Here is a 17284-nt window from a genome sequence, read left to right as displayed (position 1 = left end):
TTTTGTAAAATTTGTTTCCTAATATAAATAAGGCCTAGTACTGCCCGGGAAACCGCCGCTTTATGCATTAAGACAGGTGAATTAATGCAGGGATGGTTCCGGATCCATGCATGTACTGTTTATATTAACATGTATAGCTCAGTGGTAGAGGATTGCGTTAACAGTGCAAAAGGTTATGGGATTGAACATACTGATAAAGGGAACACACATATTTATGAAAATGTATACCTTGTAATGCACTGTAAGTCACTTTGGATAAAAGCATCCGCCAAATGCATAAATGTAAATTGCCATTTAAAAGGTAAATCATGTCACCGGTAGACTATATTAAAAAAATTCTTATAATTAGAAAGTGTGCTTTAAACCCAAAATCTGGGTTTATGCCAGTACTGGGACCTGCTGTCTCTTCTTACTTGCTCAACATAATGTGGCCGTTAAATGTGGAAAGTTAAAATAGAATAAGAGATTAAATAACGATTAGATTAAACTTCATTTTAGTATGTAGAAATTAAACGATTAAATTGATCTGGTTGAACATAATTAATTTTAGTGTACTGAACATAAAAAATTTAGTAAATTCTACTCAAAATAATTATAAATATATAACATCTGAAGTTACTTATAAAATATAAGTACACTCAATTGATAAATTATAAGTACACTCAAATTAAAAAATAGATAAATTAATTTATCTTCTTGCCATAATAAAATTAAGTCAATTCAACATAACATTTTTTCAGTGTGCGGTGTTAACCATGGTTTTATTAAAGAAAAGTGTTTTGTGTGTTTTGGAGATTTGATTACATTAGTAATGTTTTTTTTTTTTTAAAGAAAACAAGCAGTAAAATAAGCTATCAAGGTATTTTAAGTGTTTTGTTATTTTGATTAAAAACATACATCTTTCAGTACTTATACCAAGCTCTAGAATATTTTATTAGGCTAAATTGTGAGTGTGTTGAGATTTCCAATAGTGTCCACTGCGTTACATACATATATTTTCTATGCAGGCATTCGCTGGGCACCACGAAACAAGGGTCCTACGTTCTCTGCTGACTGACGTCACACACAACACGTGTGTTCGGAAGCAGTGCGTTCGTGCTGTGTGTGCTTGAAGATTGCTTGTTATTGGGTTTAATCTCTTTAATTTATAGCTTTGTCATTTAAGAAAAGACACGATCCGCTGTGATGGGCGGTCTCCAGAAAAAGAAGGTACGGGAGTGTTTTATAACAACGATAATATATATTATTTCTGATCAGGGCCCATGCATACATGTGTTCATTTATTATAGACATTTATGTACTGTACACATGTACGTTATTAAATACGTGTACGTGATTATTAGTCAGCTCGATTGCTTAGAAGCAAGTGCAACGTTATCGGTGTTAACAGTAGTTATATCTTTAAATGGCTACATAACCCGGTTTACTGTAAACTAGTCTCTTTAAAATATTAAAGATTTTCTCGGTTTGATTGATGTCATTAGGGGGAGTTGTTAAATGTAATTCGTCTTAAACATAGGAGGGAGTGAGGGACAATGTTAAATAGTTGTTTTTGTGTAAAAATATTTTCGTATACGTAATTTGTCATTTTTCATCTTGTAGTATGAGAGTGGAGCAGTCACGAACTACATCACTAGAAACAGAGCTCGCAAGAAGCTGAGTCTGAGTCTGGCTGATTTCAGGTTGGTTCACTGAGTAACTTAAATGCATCACTTTTCCCAAAAATATATATCTGCTTTGCTTTATTTATGTATTACGTGCTTTGTGCATTTAATTTATAAATTAAAATGTCTTTATGTAATATACTGGTTCTGAACTGTTGCCCTATTTTACATTTGTATAGCATTTTTTTACAATGTTTCATTGCTTCAAAGCAGTTTTTAAAGAGTTGTTTCCAAAACGCAATAAATCCATTTTGACAAATTTCGGTAAAAATGTGTTTTATATCAAGAAAGTGACAAGATGAAAACCTTTCTATTACAAACTTTCACATAGCATCTTTAGGTTATAAAAACATAAAAAAAATTCAAATCAATGAATTGATTTTCAAAGATTTATTATAAAAACTGATAATTTTTTCCACAATATGCAATAAATCCATTAAAAGTTTTTTTTAAAATGCTGTAAATCTGAATCAATATATAAATGTGCATTCATCTTTGCCATGTAATATTCATTAAGTTGACTAGTGCTATACACTGATTAAAAAAACATTAATGTCATTAAACAAAACACTTACTTTGTCATATTAAGAACACTGTCATTGCTGCTGTCATCCTTGTGACGTTGTCACTGAGCTTTTTTGACAGCGATCAGCTGTAAAATGTTTTGGTCCTGCTCGGTTTTTGTTGGCTTCGGGTAAAATAATGGAAAGTTTTTCATAAGATCCCCTGATCAATGTGTTAGCATGACAGAAGCTTGATGCTGTCGGGAGAACAAACAACCGGCATTTTTTCGTCTTCCGAGTGCCTCTCGCGTAAGATTTTGATGGCTTACATTTCTTTCCCGTCACAGAAAACCACCACAGGTTTATCAATGCCATCAAAGTATTATTATGTTTTTGTTTGTTTGTTAATCACGAAGTACAAGATGAGGAAAACTAGTATTTTGTGTATTCAACGTGCCACCATTATTGTTTACAATGCGTGGAATGGTGCGCTGTGATTTGTTGAGCGGTTTTATTGCATTCTGGAGTGAAGGAGGACTGGCGTTTATTGCGTTTTGGGTAAAAATTGAGAAAAATGACAGAGTAACACGGCGGATATTGCCTAAAATTAAGAATTTACTTTTTAATACTGTCCTGATATGATATTGATTTTGGCGGTAACTCGTTTAAAAAAAAGGCGTTTATCGCGTTTTGGAACCAAATTCTTCAAATATAAACAGTAAATGTAGTATGTAAATGTAGTCTTAAATGTATACATAATATAATTTATAGTATTATCATGGACGTAAGGTAAATTTCATCTTACAGTAGGGGGGACAATTAACATAAATATAAACGCCAAAATTGTACTTGTACTTGTAAAATGTGTACACAGAGAAATACCATTTATGTATTGTAATGTTGTTTACTTTCAAGGCACCAATGAAATTTAACTTAATTTTAAACTTAATGACTAAGCTAGGTATTGTTTGAATCGCTAAAGCAGGCAGTGGACCAAACCATTGTCAGGCAAGGGAGGGGGACTCAGCGTTACTAAACTTAAAAGGCATTTTTTTCTGCCCAGTTTGTATTTGTATTTTTTACTTATTTAAAGTATACATCTTTTATATTACGCATATATTTTTGTATGATAATTTTATGAGGGACAAACCTTAGATGGGGGACCTGACCCCACCTGTTATATTTCTAGTAATATTAAAATACTAGCCTGTAAATAGCTGTTGTATACGCCCCATTAAAACCACCAAGATGTTTATATATAGCTTCTACTATGTGTTTATTTTTTGTTTGGTTCAGGTTAGTATAAAAAACCTTTTCCTTACACTTTATAGGCGGTTGTGCATATTGAAAGGAATCTATCCACATGAACCCAAGCACAAAAAGAAGGTCAACAAGGGCTCGACAGCACCGAGAACCTTCTACCTGCTTAAAGACATTCGCTTTCTCCTCCACGAGCCCATCGTTGGCAAATTCAGAGAGTACAAGGTGAGAGCTGGCTGCTTTAGTTTGCGTTATTTAAATGTGATGTCCTTTTTTTATAGATCATGTGATAATGTTAGAACTACATGTATATTGTTTTATATAGATTTTTGTGCGTAAACTGCGTAAAGCATATGGCAAAGCTGAATGGAGTGGAGTGCAGAGGCTTAAAGAGAGAAAGCCCTGTTATAAACTTGACCACATCATCAAAGAGAGGTGAGTCTGCAAACAATAGAGGGCGCTCTTTACCTTTACTTAGTAAATACTTTATATAAAGTTTGTTTTGTTTTGTTTGTCTAGACAGTGTTGTATGATAAGCGAATTATTTGTATGTGTCAACACTTTTATGATACTGGTAGGGCTTTTCACAACTAAAACATGAGGAAATATGATACTGTAATTGTCGGGGGTGCTCTTGTGTTTTGACTTGACTGTATTATCAGAGACTTAGACTTATGATAAACTGTATTTAAATGTGAAAAAGACAGCTACTGTCAGTAGTAATAATAAACACGCAAACATGCTCTAGTTAGACGTGCTAGATATGTTTGTATTGTACAAATCAGTATGTCACACACTACCAAAAAGATAATTGTATTTTATTACTTTATTTTTATAGTTGCATTACACTTGTAGATTGTTGTATGAGTGTTTGTCTCTGAAATATGTTTGTTATTATCAGATACCCAACATTCATCGATGCTCTGCGAGACGTCGATGACTCTCTGTCCATGTGCTTCCTGTTCTCTACATTCGCTCGTACGGGAAAATGTCACGTCCAGACTATTCAGCTGTGCAGAAGACTCAGTGTTGAGTGGATGAACTACATCATCACCTCACGCTCATTGAGAAAGGTATTGTGAACATGCACTAATCTAATCTAATGCTTAGAAAGTAGAACAGAGGTCTTCAGCATTTTGAAGATCAAAAACCCTATTGGTGAAAAGAGCAATTACTTATAAATACGAATATATATTTTTGTGTTTTTCCAGATGATGATGTACTGTATTGTCTGCGTTACTAATGTTGTTTCCCCTCATAGGTTTTTCTATCAATTAAGGGGATTTATTACCAGGCAGAGGTCCTGGGACAAACGATCACATGGATTGTGCCATATCAGTTTGCCCATGATGTGAGTCTAAATTGTGTTATTTGAGCCCTTGATCATCTAGTTCTGTGAACACTTGATCACTGACTACTACTTGATCACTGGCTGGTTCTATTAGATCACTTGCTTGTTTTGCTAGATTACTGGCTAGTTCAGCACAAACAAAATTACTGGCTAGTTCTACTAGATCACTGGCTAGTTCTACTAGATCACTGGCTATTTCTACTAGATCACTGGCTAGTTCTACTAGATCACTGGCTAGTTCTACTAGATCACTGGCTAGTTCTGCTAGATCACTAGCTAGTTCTACTAGATCACTCGCTAGTTCTACTAGATCACTGGCTAGTTCTACTAGATCACTAGCTAGTTCTACTAGATCACTGGCTAGTTCTACTAGATCACTAGCTAGTTCTACTAGATCACTCGCTAGTTCTACTAGATCACTGGCTAGTTTTACTAGATCACTGGCTAGTTCTACTAGATCACTGGCTAGTTCTACTAGATCACTGGCTAGTTCTGCTAGATCACTGGCTAGTTCTACTAGATCACTGGCTAGTTCTACTAGATCACTGGCTAGTTCTACTAGATCACTGGCTAGTTTTACTAGATCACTGGCTAGTTCTGCTAGATCACTGGCTAGTTTTACTAGATCACTGGCTAGTTCTACTAGATCACTGGCTAGTTTTACTAGATCACTGGCTAGTTCTGCTAGATCACTGGCTAGTTTTACTAGATCACTGGCTAGTTCTACTAGATCACTGGCTAGTTCTACTAGATCACTGGCTAGTTCTGCTAGATCACTGGCTAGTTCTGCTAGATCACTGGCTAGTTCTACTAGATCACTGGCTAGTTCTACTAGATCACTGGCTAGTTCTGCTAGATCACTAGCTAGTTCTACTAGATCACTCGCTAGTTCTACTAGATCACTGGCTAGTTCTACTAGATCACTAGCTAGTTCTACTAGATCACTGGCTAGTTCTACTAGATCACTAGCTAGTTCTACTAGATCACTCGCTAGTTCTACTAGATCACTGGCTAGTTTTACTAGATCACTGGCTAGTTCTACTAGATCACTGGCTAGTTCTACTAGATCACTGGCTAGTTCTGCTAGATCACTGGCTAGTTCTACTAGATCACTGGCTAGTTCTACTAGATCACTGGCTAGTTCTACTAGATCACTGGCTAGTTCTGCTAGATCACTGGCTAGTTCTGCTAGATCACTGGCTAGTTCTGCTAGATCACTGGCTAGTTCTGCTAGATCACTGGCTAGTTCTGCTAGATCACTGGCTAGTTCTGCTAGATCACTGGCTAGTTCTGCTAGATCACTGGCTAGTTCTGCTAGATCACTGGCTAGTTCTGCTAGATCACTGGCTAGTTCTGCTAGATCACTGGCTAGTTCTGCTAGATCACTGGCTAGTTCTGCTAGATCACTGGCTAGTTCTGCTAGATCACTGGCTAGTTCTGCTAGATCACTGGCTAGTTCTGCTAGATCACTGGCTAGTTCTGCTAGATCACTGGCTAGTTCTGCTAGATCACTGGCTAGTTCTGCTAGATCACTGGCTAGTTCTGCTAGATCACTGGCTAGTTCTGCTAGATCACTGGCTAGTTCTACTACATCACTAGCTAGTTCCGCGAACACTAGATCACTAGTTGGTTCTACTAGATCTCTAAATAGTTTAACAAACACTAGATCACTGGCTGGTTCTAGTAGATCACTTGCTTGTACTACTAAATTACGTTCTAGTTCAGCGCACACAAGATCACTAGCTAGTTCAACTACATCACTAGCTAGTTCCATGAACACTAGATCACAAGTTGGTTCTACTAGATCACTTGCTAGTTCTACTAGATCACTGTCTGGTTCTACTAGATCACTGGCTGGTTCTACTAGATGACTGGCTGGTTGTTCTAGATCACTGGCTGGTTGTTCTAGATCACTGGCTGGTTGTTCTAGATCACTGGCTGGTTGTTCTAGATCACTGGCTGGTTGTTCTAGATCAGTGTTTCCCAACCCTGGTCCTCGGGCACCCCCTCCCAGAAAGTTTTAGATGTCTCCTTATTAAACACACCTGATTCAACTCATCAGCTTGTTAGGGACACGTCTTTACCATTTTAGAAGGAGGCTGATGAGTCGAATCAGGTGTTTTAAATAAGGAGACATCTAAAACTTTCTGGGAGGGGGTGCCCGAGGACCAGGGTTGGGAAACACTGTTCTAGATCACTGGCTGGTTCTACTAGATCACTGGCTGGTTCTACTAGATCACTTGCTGGTTCTGCTAGATCACTGGCTGGTTATGATAGATCACTGGCTAGTTCAGCGAACACTCAATCGCTATTTGTTCTACTAGATCTCTGACTAGTTTAGGTAACACTAGATCACTGGCTGGTTCTCTTAATCACTTGCTTGGTCTACTAGATTACTTTCTAGTTTATCACACACAAGATCACTAGCTAGTTCTACTAGATCACTGGCTGGTTATAATAGATCACTGGCTAGTTCGGTGAACACTAGATTACTAGTTTGTTATACTAGATCTCTGGCTAGTTCCGCAAACACTAGATCACAAGTTTGTTCTTCTAGATCTCCAAATAGTTTAGCAAACAGTAGATCACTGGCTGGTTCTACTAGATCACTTGTTGTTCTACTAGATTACGTTCTAGTTCAGCACACACAAGATCATTAGCTAGTTCTACTAGATCACTGTCTAGTTCCGTGAACACTAGTTTCGCAAAAATATTAGATCACATGCTTGTTTTTCTAGATTACTGGTTAGTTCTACTAGATCACTGGCTAGTTCAGCCAACACCCAATCACTAGTTTGTTCTACTAGATCTCTGACTAGTTTAGGGAACACTAGATCACTTTTCTTAATCACGAGCTAGTTCTACTAGATCACTGGCTGGTTATAATAGATTACTGGCTAGTTCTGCGAACAGTAGATCACTAGTTTGTTCTACTATATCTCTGACTAGTTTGGCACACACAAGATCACTGGCTACACCAGGAAATATGTAATCAAGTTGCTAGTAATCTCTGACTTGTTTAGCAAACAGTAAATCACTGGCTAGTACAACCAGCACTAGATCACTGGCTAGCACACTATATCTCTGACTAGTTCAGCACACACAAGATCACTGGCTAAACCAGGAAATATGTAATCAAGTTGCTAGTATACTCTGACTTGTTTAGCAAACAGTAAATCACTGGCTAGTACAACCAGCACTAGATCACTGGCTAGCACACTATATCTCTGACTAGTTCAGCACACACAAGATCACTGGCTAAACCAGGAAATATGTAATCAAGTTGCTAGTATACTCTGACTTGTTTAGCAAACAGTAAATCACTGGCTAGTACAACCAGCACTAGATCACTGGCTAGCACAGCAAACACTAGATCACTGGCTTGTTCTACTAGATTACTTGCAAGTTCAGTACACACGAGAACACTTGACTACACATATAAAAGAATGAATTATGTTTTGGTAAATAAGTATATTTTTTGTGTAACTTTTTATATTGTTTGCCAGCACCCTACAGATGTGGACTACAGAGTTATGGCCACATTTACAGAACTCTACACAACACTGCTCGGCTTTGTCAACTTCCGCCTTTACCAGACTCTCAACCTCCTCTACCCACCCAAGGTATCACACACTTAAAAACTTGTTAATGTGCTCTTGTACCACACCATAGTCGTAGGTGTAGGTCAATCTTTTTAATTTGTTCTGAAGAATCGAATCTCTTTTTCTTTGATTGGGCATTTTAGCTTGATGGCCAAGGAGAAGTCGGTCTCAAATCAGAGTGTGATGAAGATTACGCCCTGGATTCAGAAAGCTATTCAGAGGTACCATCTTGTTCATTTACCCCTCTCATCTTCTTTCTTCTTTATTAACATCAATGCATTGTTAATGTAGGTGTCAATGTGTCTGATCATCTGCTTGCACCTGTTCTTTAGAAACTGTCAGCGTTGAGTGCCAGTCTGGCCCGTACGGTTCCAACAGTAGAAGAAGAAGAAGCAGCGCTTGATCATTTTCCTGTTGAAGGGGTGAGAAGAGAAACATTCGTGATTTACAAAAATAATATGTGGTTTAGTGGGTGTGGCCTGAAGCATAGCACTTGTAATCCTAAGGTCATGGATTTGACTTCCAAGCTTGCTCATACTACTAAGGTATATCTAAAATATATTGCCTTTGATAAAAACATGTGCCCAATACATGAAATGGGCCCCAAAACATACCCAAAGTTGGGGGGATTCATATTACAATATTCATATATAAATATTCACACCGAGGCGCTTGCAATAACTCAACTGAAGTTACCTATAGTCAACGTTTTTGGTCAATGCAGATAGCAGAGGGACTGTGAATGTTAGTGCTTGTGCATACGGTACAGAAGAGGATCATCTAAAATAAGAATGTGAAAGATTTATGTTTGTTATAAGTTGCAGTTTAAAAAAAATATAGTTATTATAGTTCAAATGGGATTTACAAACGTAAAGCATTATCGTATCGCATAGCGAAAAATCGCATTAGATAGAAAGTTATATCGCATTGTTTGTGAATGTAGGGCTGCACAAGCGATGGAAAACTAATCGGGATTACAATTACGGATGAAAAATAACATAATCGCCCAAAAGTTGACTTGTCCATTAGCCATTCGTTTTGAATTTTTTTACAAACACTGTTTTTTCATCTATATTGTTTAATTTTGGATGTGTAAAATTTACCATGCAGCTGCTTCACAGAAAATTATAAAATATTCAAAACTTTAATTTAAAGTTTATAAAGTGCCAATAATTTTTTTCTGGTAAATTACCATGAATTTACCAGAATGAATTTACCAGTAAATACAAAAATGTGCTGTTCACACATGCAGTGACGTTCCGTCTTTTTACCAGTAAGACATCATTCACACATCAGTATCAAAATACCGGTAAACTCGGAGAGAAAGCGGAAGTTACCTGTGGCGCGCGGCCGGCGAGCTCCGTCCGTGTCGTGTTTGTAAACAACGGGTTATGACTTAATATCCACAGTCCGTATTTTGTTGTTTTCACATCTGTGGCAAACGGTCGCGAAGTTGCTCGTGACCAAACAACATTGCGTTAGGCGGCGTCAAACAGAACCTGCGCGTTTGCACATTAGGCTTCACAGATGGTGTGCTAAGGACGCCGGCAATTTGGCAATTAGAGGGTAAGCTGTTTTAAACAACTTTGGTGAAGAAATGTGGATATTAACTTCAGGTGTGCTCGACTTTTAAGCAACGTGTGTGGAAACGTCCGTAAACAGTCTGGGGGAAACCGTGTCACCTGTATAAAAAACTTTCTGATTGGCCCGATCTGTCAGCGCGGTCTGGCGTCGTCCGTTCTAAATGCCGGTAATGCTACATTTTTCGTTCACACACAGCGCTTACCGGTAAATTACTGGTAATCTTACAACCTGTCTTACTGGTAAATTGGGAGCACTGATTTACCGGAAAGGTTCTGTTCACACATGACATGTTACCTGCAATTTACCAGTAAATTACCAGTAAAGACTGTATGTGTGAAAGGGACTATTGACACTTATGATTTTTGTCATAACGTGCACCGCGATGTTATTGTATCAGAAAAGTGTACAACCTTGTTTTGGTTTTTTTTGTGACAAGACAATTCCCAAATTCACATAGTAATACTGTTGTAGGGCTTTGGGTAAAAAAGTGAAACTTTAGACATCTGTGTGAGATATGAAACAAAAATGTTATGCATTTTAAAGCTTGCCAGTTTATTGATTAATAAAATAACCTTTTGTGCATAATTTGTGTATTTATGCTACATAATAAAGAATATATCATGCAATTATTAAAATTTTTATAATTAAAGTGGAATTAAATAATCTGAAGCCTCCCATTTTAACTCCCAGCGATGTGCTATGTGATTTTTTTTTCTGTCACTAAAGTCATGTGAGCCTCTGTAATAAATGCAGATATGCGACTTTACAAAGACTTTCCACAGTTCAGGCGTAAAGAGTCACGAGTGTCACCGAGCTATTTTAGTCATGCAAAACCGCAAGTCAATGAAGCGTTAAACTCCAAGAGCAGCTCATTCTTTTATTATTTTTTGTTTTGGACCAAACTCGTGGCCTCGCCTCTCACGTTCACTGAGGGAGGCTGTTGCTATGGTTACCAAGTGGAGGTGTTAAAACAACATCATATGATGAAACGGTCGTCAGAATGCAGGTGACATTTGTCCTTATGAATCAATGTGATCTTTAAATTTATATGCACTCGTGCTTCCAGGAGGATCTGGAGAAGATGGAGGCCAGGGAAAAGGCGGAGCTGGAGAGGGACACACAGAAGAAACTCTTTGAAGGGCTGAAGATTTTTCTCAACAGAGAGGTCCCCAGAGAGTCACTGGCTTTTGTGATCCGGTAAATGAAACATAATATGGGTGTCCCGTACTTTAATATAAAGCAGTTGAGTCAACACATCTGTGATCTTTAGAGGGGAATTATTTCATATAAGAAGTCATCTGTTCACTTGTGTTCCTGGAGCTAAATGGATGTAGCATTGTGTCACCACCACAAAGGTCATGGGTTTGATTCCCACAGGGTTCCCACGGATCCTTGAAAGTTTGTGAATCTGGGATAAAAAATTCAAGGCCCTAGGAAGTTTTTGAAAATATACATACATAGATACTGGTCATTGAAAGTGCTTAAATCCATATCCATATTATTCCCTGTGTAGTGTAGGATAATATCATACAATTTCTAGACTTTAAGCACACGTGCTTAACTATTCGCTTGAAATGCTTTTATCTTCTGTATGCGAATGTTGATTTATACCAAAATGCTTTTTGCATAGTTTTGTTTGACACATGAAAACGTCTCCGGTTACGTATGTAACTGTTGTTCCCTGAGAAGGGAACGAGACGCTGCATCTCCCTTGCCATAGTTCTTGCGTCCCTGTAACGTCGTCTTTGGCAATATTTCAGATAGCGATATACTACCTGGCTCTCGCATCACCCTGTCTTTGTCGTTAAACCTCACCATTGGTTGAATTTTATATACACATTCAGACGCACTTACCCCTGGAGGCGTCCCCAAAATGTCGCCGCAGTGACCCAGCGCGAGTTCCCTTGAAAGGGAACTGTAACAATGTATCTTAAAAGGTAACACGATGTAACCTTGCTCTTACTTGAAATGTGTCCCCACATTTAGTCCTTGAATTTGAGGGTATTGGACCTGGAAAGTCTTTGAAAGGTCTTTGAATTTGAAGTTAACTAAGGTGTGGGACCTTGAGAGTGATACCGTACTGTATCAAAAAAAAAATTGTTTATCGTAAAATTAATCAGAATGGAGTTTAATATTTAATTTATTTTCTAAAGTACAAAGTTTTAAGCCTTATTTTGTATCCCGGTTATGAAAGGATATATTTATGTTTACAATGTTTGGCTTTAGGTTTATACTCTCTACAGGTAACTTTTAGTGTTGCAAATGGTATTTTTTTGTGCGTATAGTTTCATTACAACTGTGTACATGTCTTCCATGTTTGCAGGTGTTTCGGTGGGCAGGTTTCCTGGGATAAGTCACTGTGCATCGGCAGTACGTATGATGTCACAGACGAAACAATCACGCATCACATTGTGGACAGACCCAGCATAGACAAGCAATACATCAACAGGTCAGAATCAAACTCACTTTTTGTCATTGTTTGTATAGTGTGTTTACTTTATTATAAAACGGTACCTGAACTCTGTGTTTGCATTTGCTATTGACCCGAAGAGATCCACTCTGTGCACTTTAAAAGCTTTTCTATTTATTTAAGCATACTGGCTGTAACCGGGGGTCTGTTAGTTATATGAGTAGCTGACACCTGTCTGTGAAATCTAGGTTAAAGTCTCGTTTGATTTCACATTGGTTTTGATCTTTGACATGATCTTACTCAGTCAATATTAAAGAGATCAAGGTTATTTTTTCACTAAACATTTTTTAGATTTACTGTTTTCTACATAAAATCATCCTACATCATATGGTCATACTGTACCATATTCAACAGAGTAATTTCATTTTATGCACTATGCTGTTACAGAAGCCTTTTATTTATTCGTATGAATGTTCTCATTACCCCTGCAGGTACTACATCCAGCCCCAATGGGTGTATGATTCAGTAAATGCAAAGATCCTGTTACCTGTAGAGGATTATTTCCTGGGTGTGACCATGCCACCCCACCTGTCACCGTTCGTGGAGGAGAAAGAAGGAGATTATGTGCCACCTGAGAAGATCAAACTTCTGGCTCTCCAGAGAGGAGAAAAATCACGTGAGAGATTTGACCATAGTTTGTATTGATGTGTATACGATTGAATTGTTGGTTGACTTGACAAACTAACTTTTTACAGAAGATGATGACGAGGAGGAAGAAGAAGATGACGAGGAGGAAGAAGACGAGGAGGAGGAGGAGGATGATCAGAGTGAGGAAGACGAGTCTGAAGATGAAGCAAATCTAGCGAAAATGGAAGAGATGAGATCTAAAGGAAAGGTAGGACAGTTTGAACAGAGGTCAATGGGTTTTAAAGGGTCCCTTTTATTTATTCCCCCCTGATCTACTGCTCATGTTGTGAACTAACTCTAATATGACTTGAAATATGTGACCCTGTCTGTGAAATCTCATATTATAAGATTTGGAGCATTAAAGTTTGATATAAATCATTGATTTCAATCTTAACATGATCTTTCTCAGTCAATATTAAAGATATCAATGATGGCTTCATGTAGAAAACCATAAATTACAAAAACAATGCTGGTGTGGTGCTTTATAGACCCAATCGCATTCACTTCCATTATGTTAAAAGATGGCGACCAATGCCAGCTGTGCACTGCAAAAATGAAAGACTATATTTCTCAATATTTTTGTCTTGTTTTTAGTAAGAATATATAAAAATTCTTAAATCAAGATGTGTTTTCTGGAAATAAGTATATTTTTTATACAAAATATCAAATTTAAGTGAATTTGTGCGAAAATGATTTTCAAGAAAAAAATTCTTAGTATTTCTGTCTTGTTTTCAGTAAAAATATCAAAAAAAGGAGGCTTTTTCTTGATGAGCAAAATGACCCAAGAAAATAAGTCTAGTTTTTAGACCAAAAATATCAAATTTAAGTGATTTTGTGCATAAAACAAGCAACAAAATCTGCCAATGGGGTAAGCAAAAAATCTTGAACATTTCTTTTAATAAACACTAAATACAAGAAAAATTTGCTTACCCCATTGGCAGATTTTTTTGCTTGTTTTATGCACAAAATTACTTAAATTTGATATTTTTGGTCTAAAAACTAGACATATTTTCTTGGGTCGTTTTGCTCATCAAGAAAAAGCATCATATTTTAAGAATATTTTGATATTTTTCCTGAAAACAAGACAGAAATACTGAGGAAGTGTTTTCTTGAAAATCATTTTTTGCAGTGTTTAAATTTGATATTTTTGTCTAAAAACTATACTTATTTTCCTCATCAAGAAAATAGATCTTGATTTAAGAATTTGTAGATATTTTTACTGAAAACAAGACAAAAATACTAGGGAAATTAGTAATTAGGGATTTAGCGTGGCAAAACCGCGCTATTTTGAATTTACAATTCAAGACATTCACACGGAAATTCGCGTCAAGGGAGGGGCTTCTGCAACTCTTCTGCGACTCCGCTTGCTTTCTGTAATCATGTCCAACTACAGCAAGGTCTTGATTGGTTAACGCGGCACCGAAATCTGCCAAAGTTCAGATTTTTAACTTGCGTGTTTCTTGCGGCAACGCTCAATTTGCGCGGAGCCTGCCATCCGTGCCGCGCGTTCCGCACCATGCGCGCCACCCCTTCCGTGCCACAGGATGCATATTCACATCCTTGCATTGACTTAACATGTAAATCACTCGCCCTTGCCGCCTCTACTGCGTCTGGTGTGAACCCTGCATAACAATACACACTATCGATTAAAAGTTTGGGGTACATTTTTATTCTATTCTTTTTTTTACGTCATTTTTACTTTGCATGCATGTCTGCTTATGACCAAAAAAATTTTTATTTGTGTTTGTATATGATATAGTTTATATACATTTTCCTAAATTTCCAAATAATTCTTATAAATTCCTGTGAACTGTTTTCAAAATTTGCCAGATGAAGCTCCCATGGAGAGTTTCTGGAAATTTACCGGAAACTTTCCGCCCATTTGCAACCCGGAAAAAAAGTTAGCAGTTTGGGAAATGTCCGAAAAACTGCCCAAAAACATTTTTTGCAATTCTGTTTGTTGACACATGACACAAATTGCAGACAAAACACCAAAACGGACAATAAATACAAAAGGCAACATTTTTATCACAAAGTGCAGCAAGGTATTAACCACACAAAGGGATTAGAGGCATTTAGTGGATAGTGTCGTTAATTAATATTTTGCAGAGCGTTATAGGGGTTTGTGTTGATTGTAAATGTGTGATCTTGCATAACAAAATAAGGGTAGAGTTTGTGTGTAGTGATGTCATGTGCTGGTTCCTCTTCAGAGCTTGCCTGTCAAGGTGACCCCTGGTAAAGTGAAACCGGAGAACCGTACGAGACTGGAAGAAGAGGAGAAAGCTGAGGAGAAGAGGCTCGCCATCATGATGATGAAGAAAAAAGAGAAATACCTTTACGACAAGATCATGTTTGGCAAGAAGAGGAACATCAGAGAGGTAAGCCTGTGTTTCTTTTGTTGTTCGTCTTTTTTTTTTTTTTTTTGCAAATTTTGAATATATATATATATATGTTACATTTCATAGTAATGTTTAACCAGAATAATGCGCTCCATTGTTTCTTAGTTGGGTTTGTATTGGTTTAGTCTCAGTGGAGAATGGTGTTGGTAATGTGTACTTTGGTTAATGATTAAACGTGTAAACATTGTCTTTATTCAGTACTATAGGAGTGGGAATCAGGATCTGTTTAAGGTTCTTGATCCATTATCGGCTTTTTATTTAAGCTCCAGTGGCCTTAATTGACTTTACTGTTTGTTAATCTAACGCACACTTTCTTACAGGCTAACAAGCTAGCGGCTAAGAGAAAAGCCCACGATGAGGCCAGCAAAGCAGACAAAAAGAAGAAAAAGAAGAAGTGCTGATGGACTGATGGGAGTGCGTGTTGAATGCAAATGTTTTGTTTTGCATAACACAATAATTGTTTAAGGTGATGGACATGAATGAAGATGTAAGGCAGAATTTTAGCAACTGTGGCGGCTCAACTTCCCTTTTTTCTTTTATTGGGAAGATGATGCAATAAACGTGAATGCTAACTGAGGCGGTCTGTCCATAACGTTTTGTGCTCCACATGAGAAAGTAAAAATGAGTTTGTAATAAAAAGAGGCTGTGTGACATGATTTTCTTGTTAGGGTTAAGATTGTATGTGATTCCCTGAACGCGATTCGTTTTTACAGATTTTCTGTGGCATAAAAAAGTTTTCATCCTGCATTTCTTGTCCTTATTTGTGTCGCTTGTAACGTTATTTGACACGTTTCTAATAAACATCTAATGAAAAGAACCATAGTCAATGTAATGGCTTGTCATGTATTTTGTGTGCATTTTTCATGTGCAAGTTCTGAAAAAAAAATTTTAATAAATTTACAACTATACAGAAATGTCAGTGTTGCAAACTTGTTTAATAATATTTGACCCTGGGCTGGACCACAAAACCAGTCATAAGGGTTATTTTTTTAAATAATAATGAATAAGCTGAATAAATAAACCATTGATGGTATGAGTGTTTTTATTTTGATGAACACAAAGGAAGATATTTTGATGAATGATGGTAAGCACACAGCTTATTTCAACCATTGACTTCCATAGTAAGAAAACAAATATAATGGAAGTATTGTGATAAATGATAAAGAAGATATTTTGATAAATGATGGTAAGCACACTGTTGATGGTACACATTAAATTCCATCATATTTGTGTTTCCTACTATGGAAGTCAATGGTTACAATCACCTGGGTGCTTACCATCATTTATCAAAATATCTTCTTTTATGTTCATCAGAAAAAAAGAAATTCATACAGGTTTAGAACAACATACATGACAGTGAGTAAATGATAACAGAATTTTATTTTTGTCCTATCCCTTTAAAGTTGTCCAAATGAAGTCCTAACAAACACATTACTAATATTCACAGGAGGAAATTTACAAAAAATAAATTTACAAAAAATAAGAATATTCATGATGCTGTTATAAAAATATTAGTCATCGTATTAACATATAAATGACATTTTAATGACAAATTATATTTGTACCACTGTAGCTGAGGTCAAGAAAAATATTCATGATGCTTTTATAAAACTATTTGACAAAGTATTAACACTTAATGACATTTTAATGACAATTTCAATTTGTATCACTGGTAAAAAGTGGTAATGTCAGGTTGTCATGACAAGTTATGATGTATTGGTTAATGTCAAGTTGTCATAACAAAGACATCTCAAACAATGTCATCTTTGCATTAAAAATGACATAATTAAACAAATGACACTTGTCATAAACGTGCATAAAATC

General features: G+C 36.8%; 1 protein-coding gene across 1 annotated transcript; it reads left to right on the top strand.

The window, feature by feature from the left end:
- Positions 1-1041: 1041 nt before the first annotated feature.
- Positions 1042-16282, top strand: pes (pescadillo). Its single transcript, XM_055198450.2, has 15 exons — positions 1042-1209; positions 1603-1682; positions 3499-3652; positions 3753-3862; positions 4329-4500; positions 4689-4778; positions 8285-8401; positions 8524-8601; positions 8713-8802; positions 11031-11161; positions 12288-12413; positions 12866-13050; positions 13130-13269; positions 15272-15439; positions 15781-16282. Exons 1-15 carry the CDS (start codon positions 1186-1188, stop codon positions 15859-15861), a joined length of 1746 nt encoding a protein of 581 aa, XP_055054425.2. The 5' UTR covers positions 1042-1185; the 3' UTR covers positions 15862-16282.
- Positions 16283-17284: the final 1002 nt, after the last annotated feature.

The sequence above is a fragment of the Misgurnus anguillicaudatus genome, chromosome 22 (genome assembly GCF_027580225.2).
Source record: "Misgurnus anguillicaudatus chromosome 22, ASM2758022v2, whole genome shotgun sequence".
Taxonomy (NCBI): domain Eukaryota; kingdom Metazoa; phylum Chordata; class Actinopteri; order Cypriniformes; family Cobitidae; genus Misgurnus; species Misgurnus anguillicaudatus.
This window is presented reverse-complemented; position numbering and strand designations above follow the sequence as displayed.

Excerpts from the sequence above, each read along its gene's own strand:
- pes (XM_055198450.2), top strand. The coding sequence starts at position 1,186 with ATGGGCGGTCTCCAGAAAAAGAAG. Across the intron at positions 1,683-3,498 it reads CTGAGTCTGGCTGATTTCAG|GCGGTTGTGCATATTGAAAG; the intron begins GTTGGTTCACTG and ends TACACTTTATAG. Across the intron at positions 11,162-12,287 it reads TCACTGGCTTTTGTGATCCG|GTGTTTCGGTGGGCAGGTTT; the intron begins GTAAATGAAACA and ends CCATGTTTGCAG.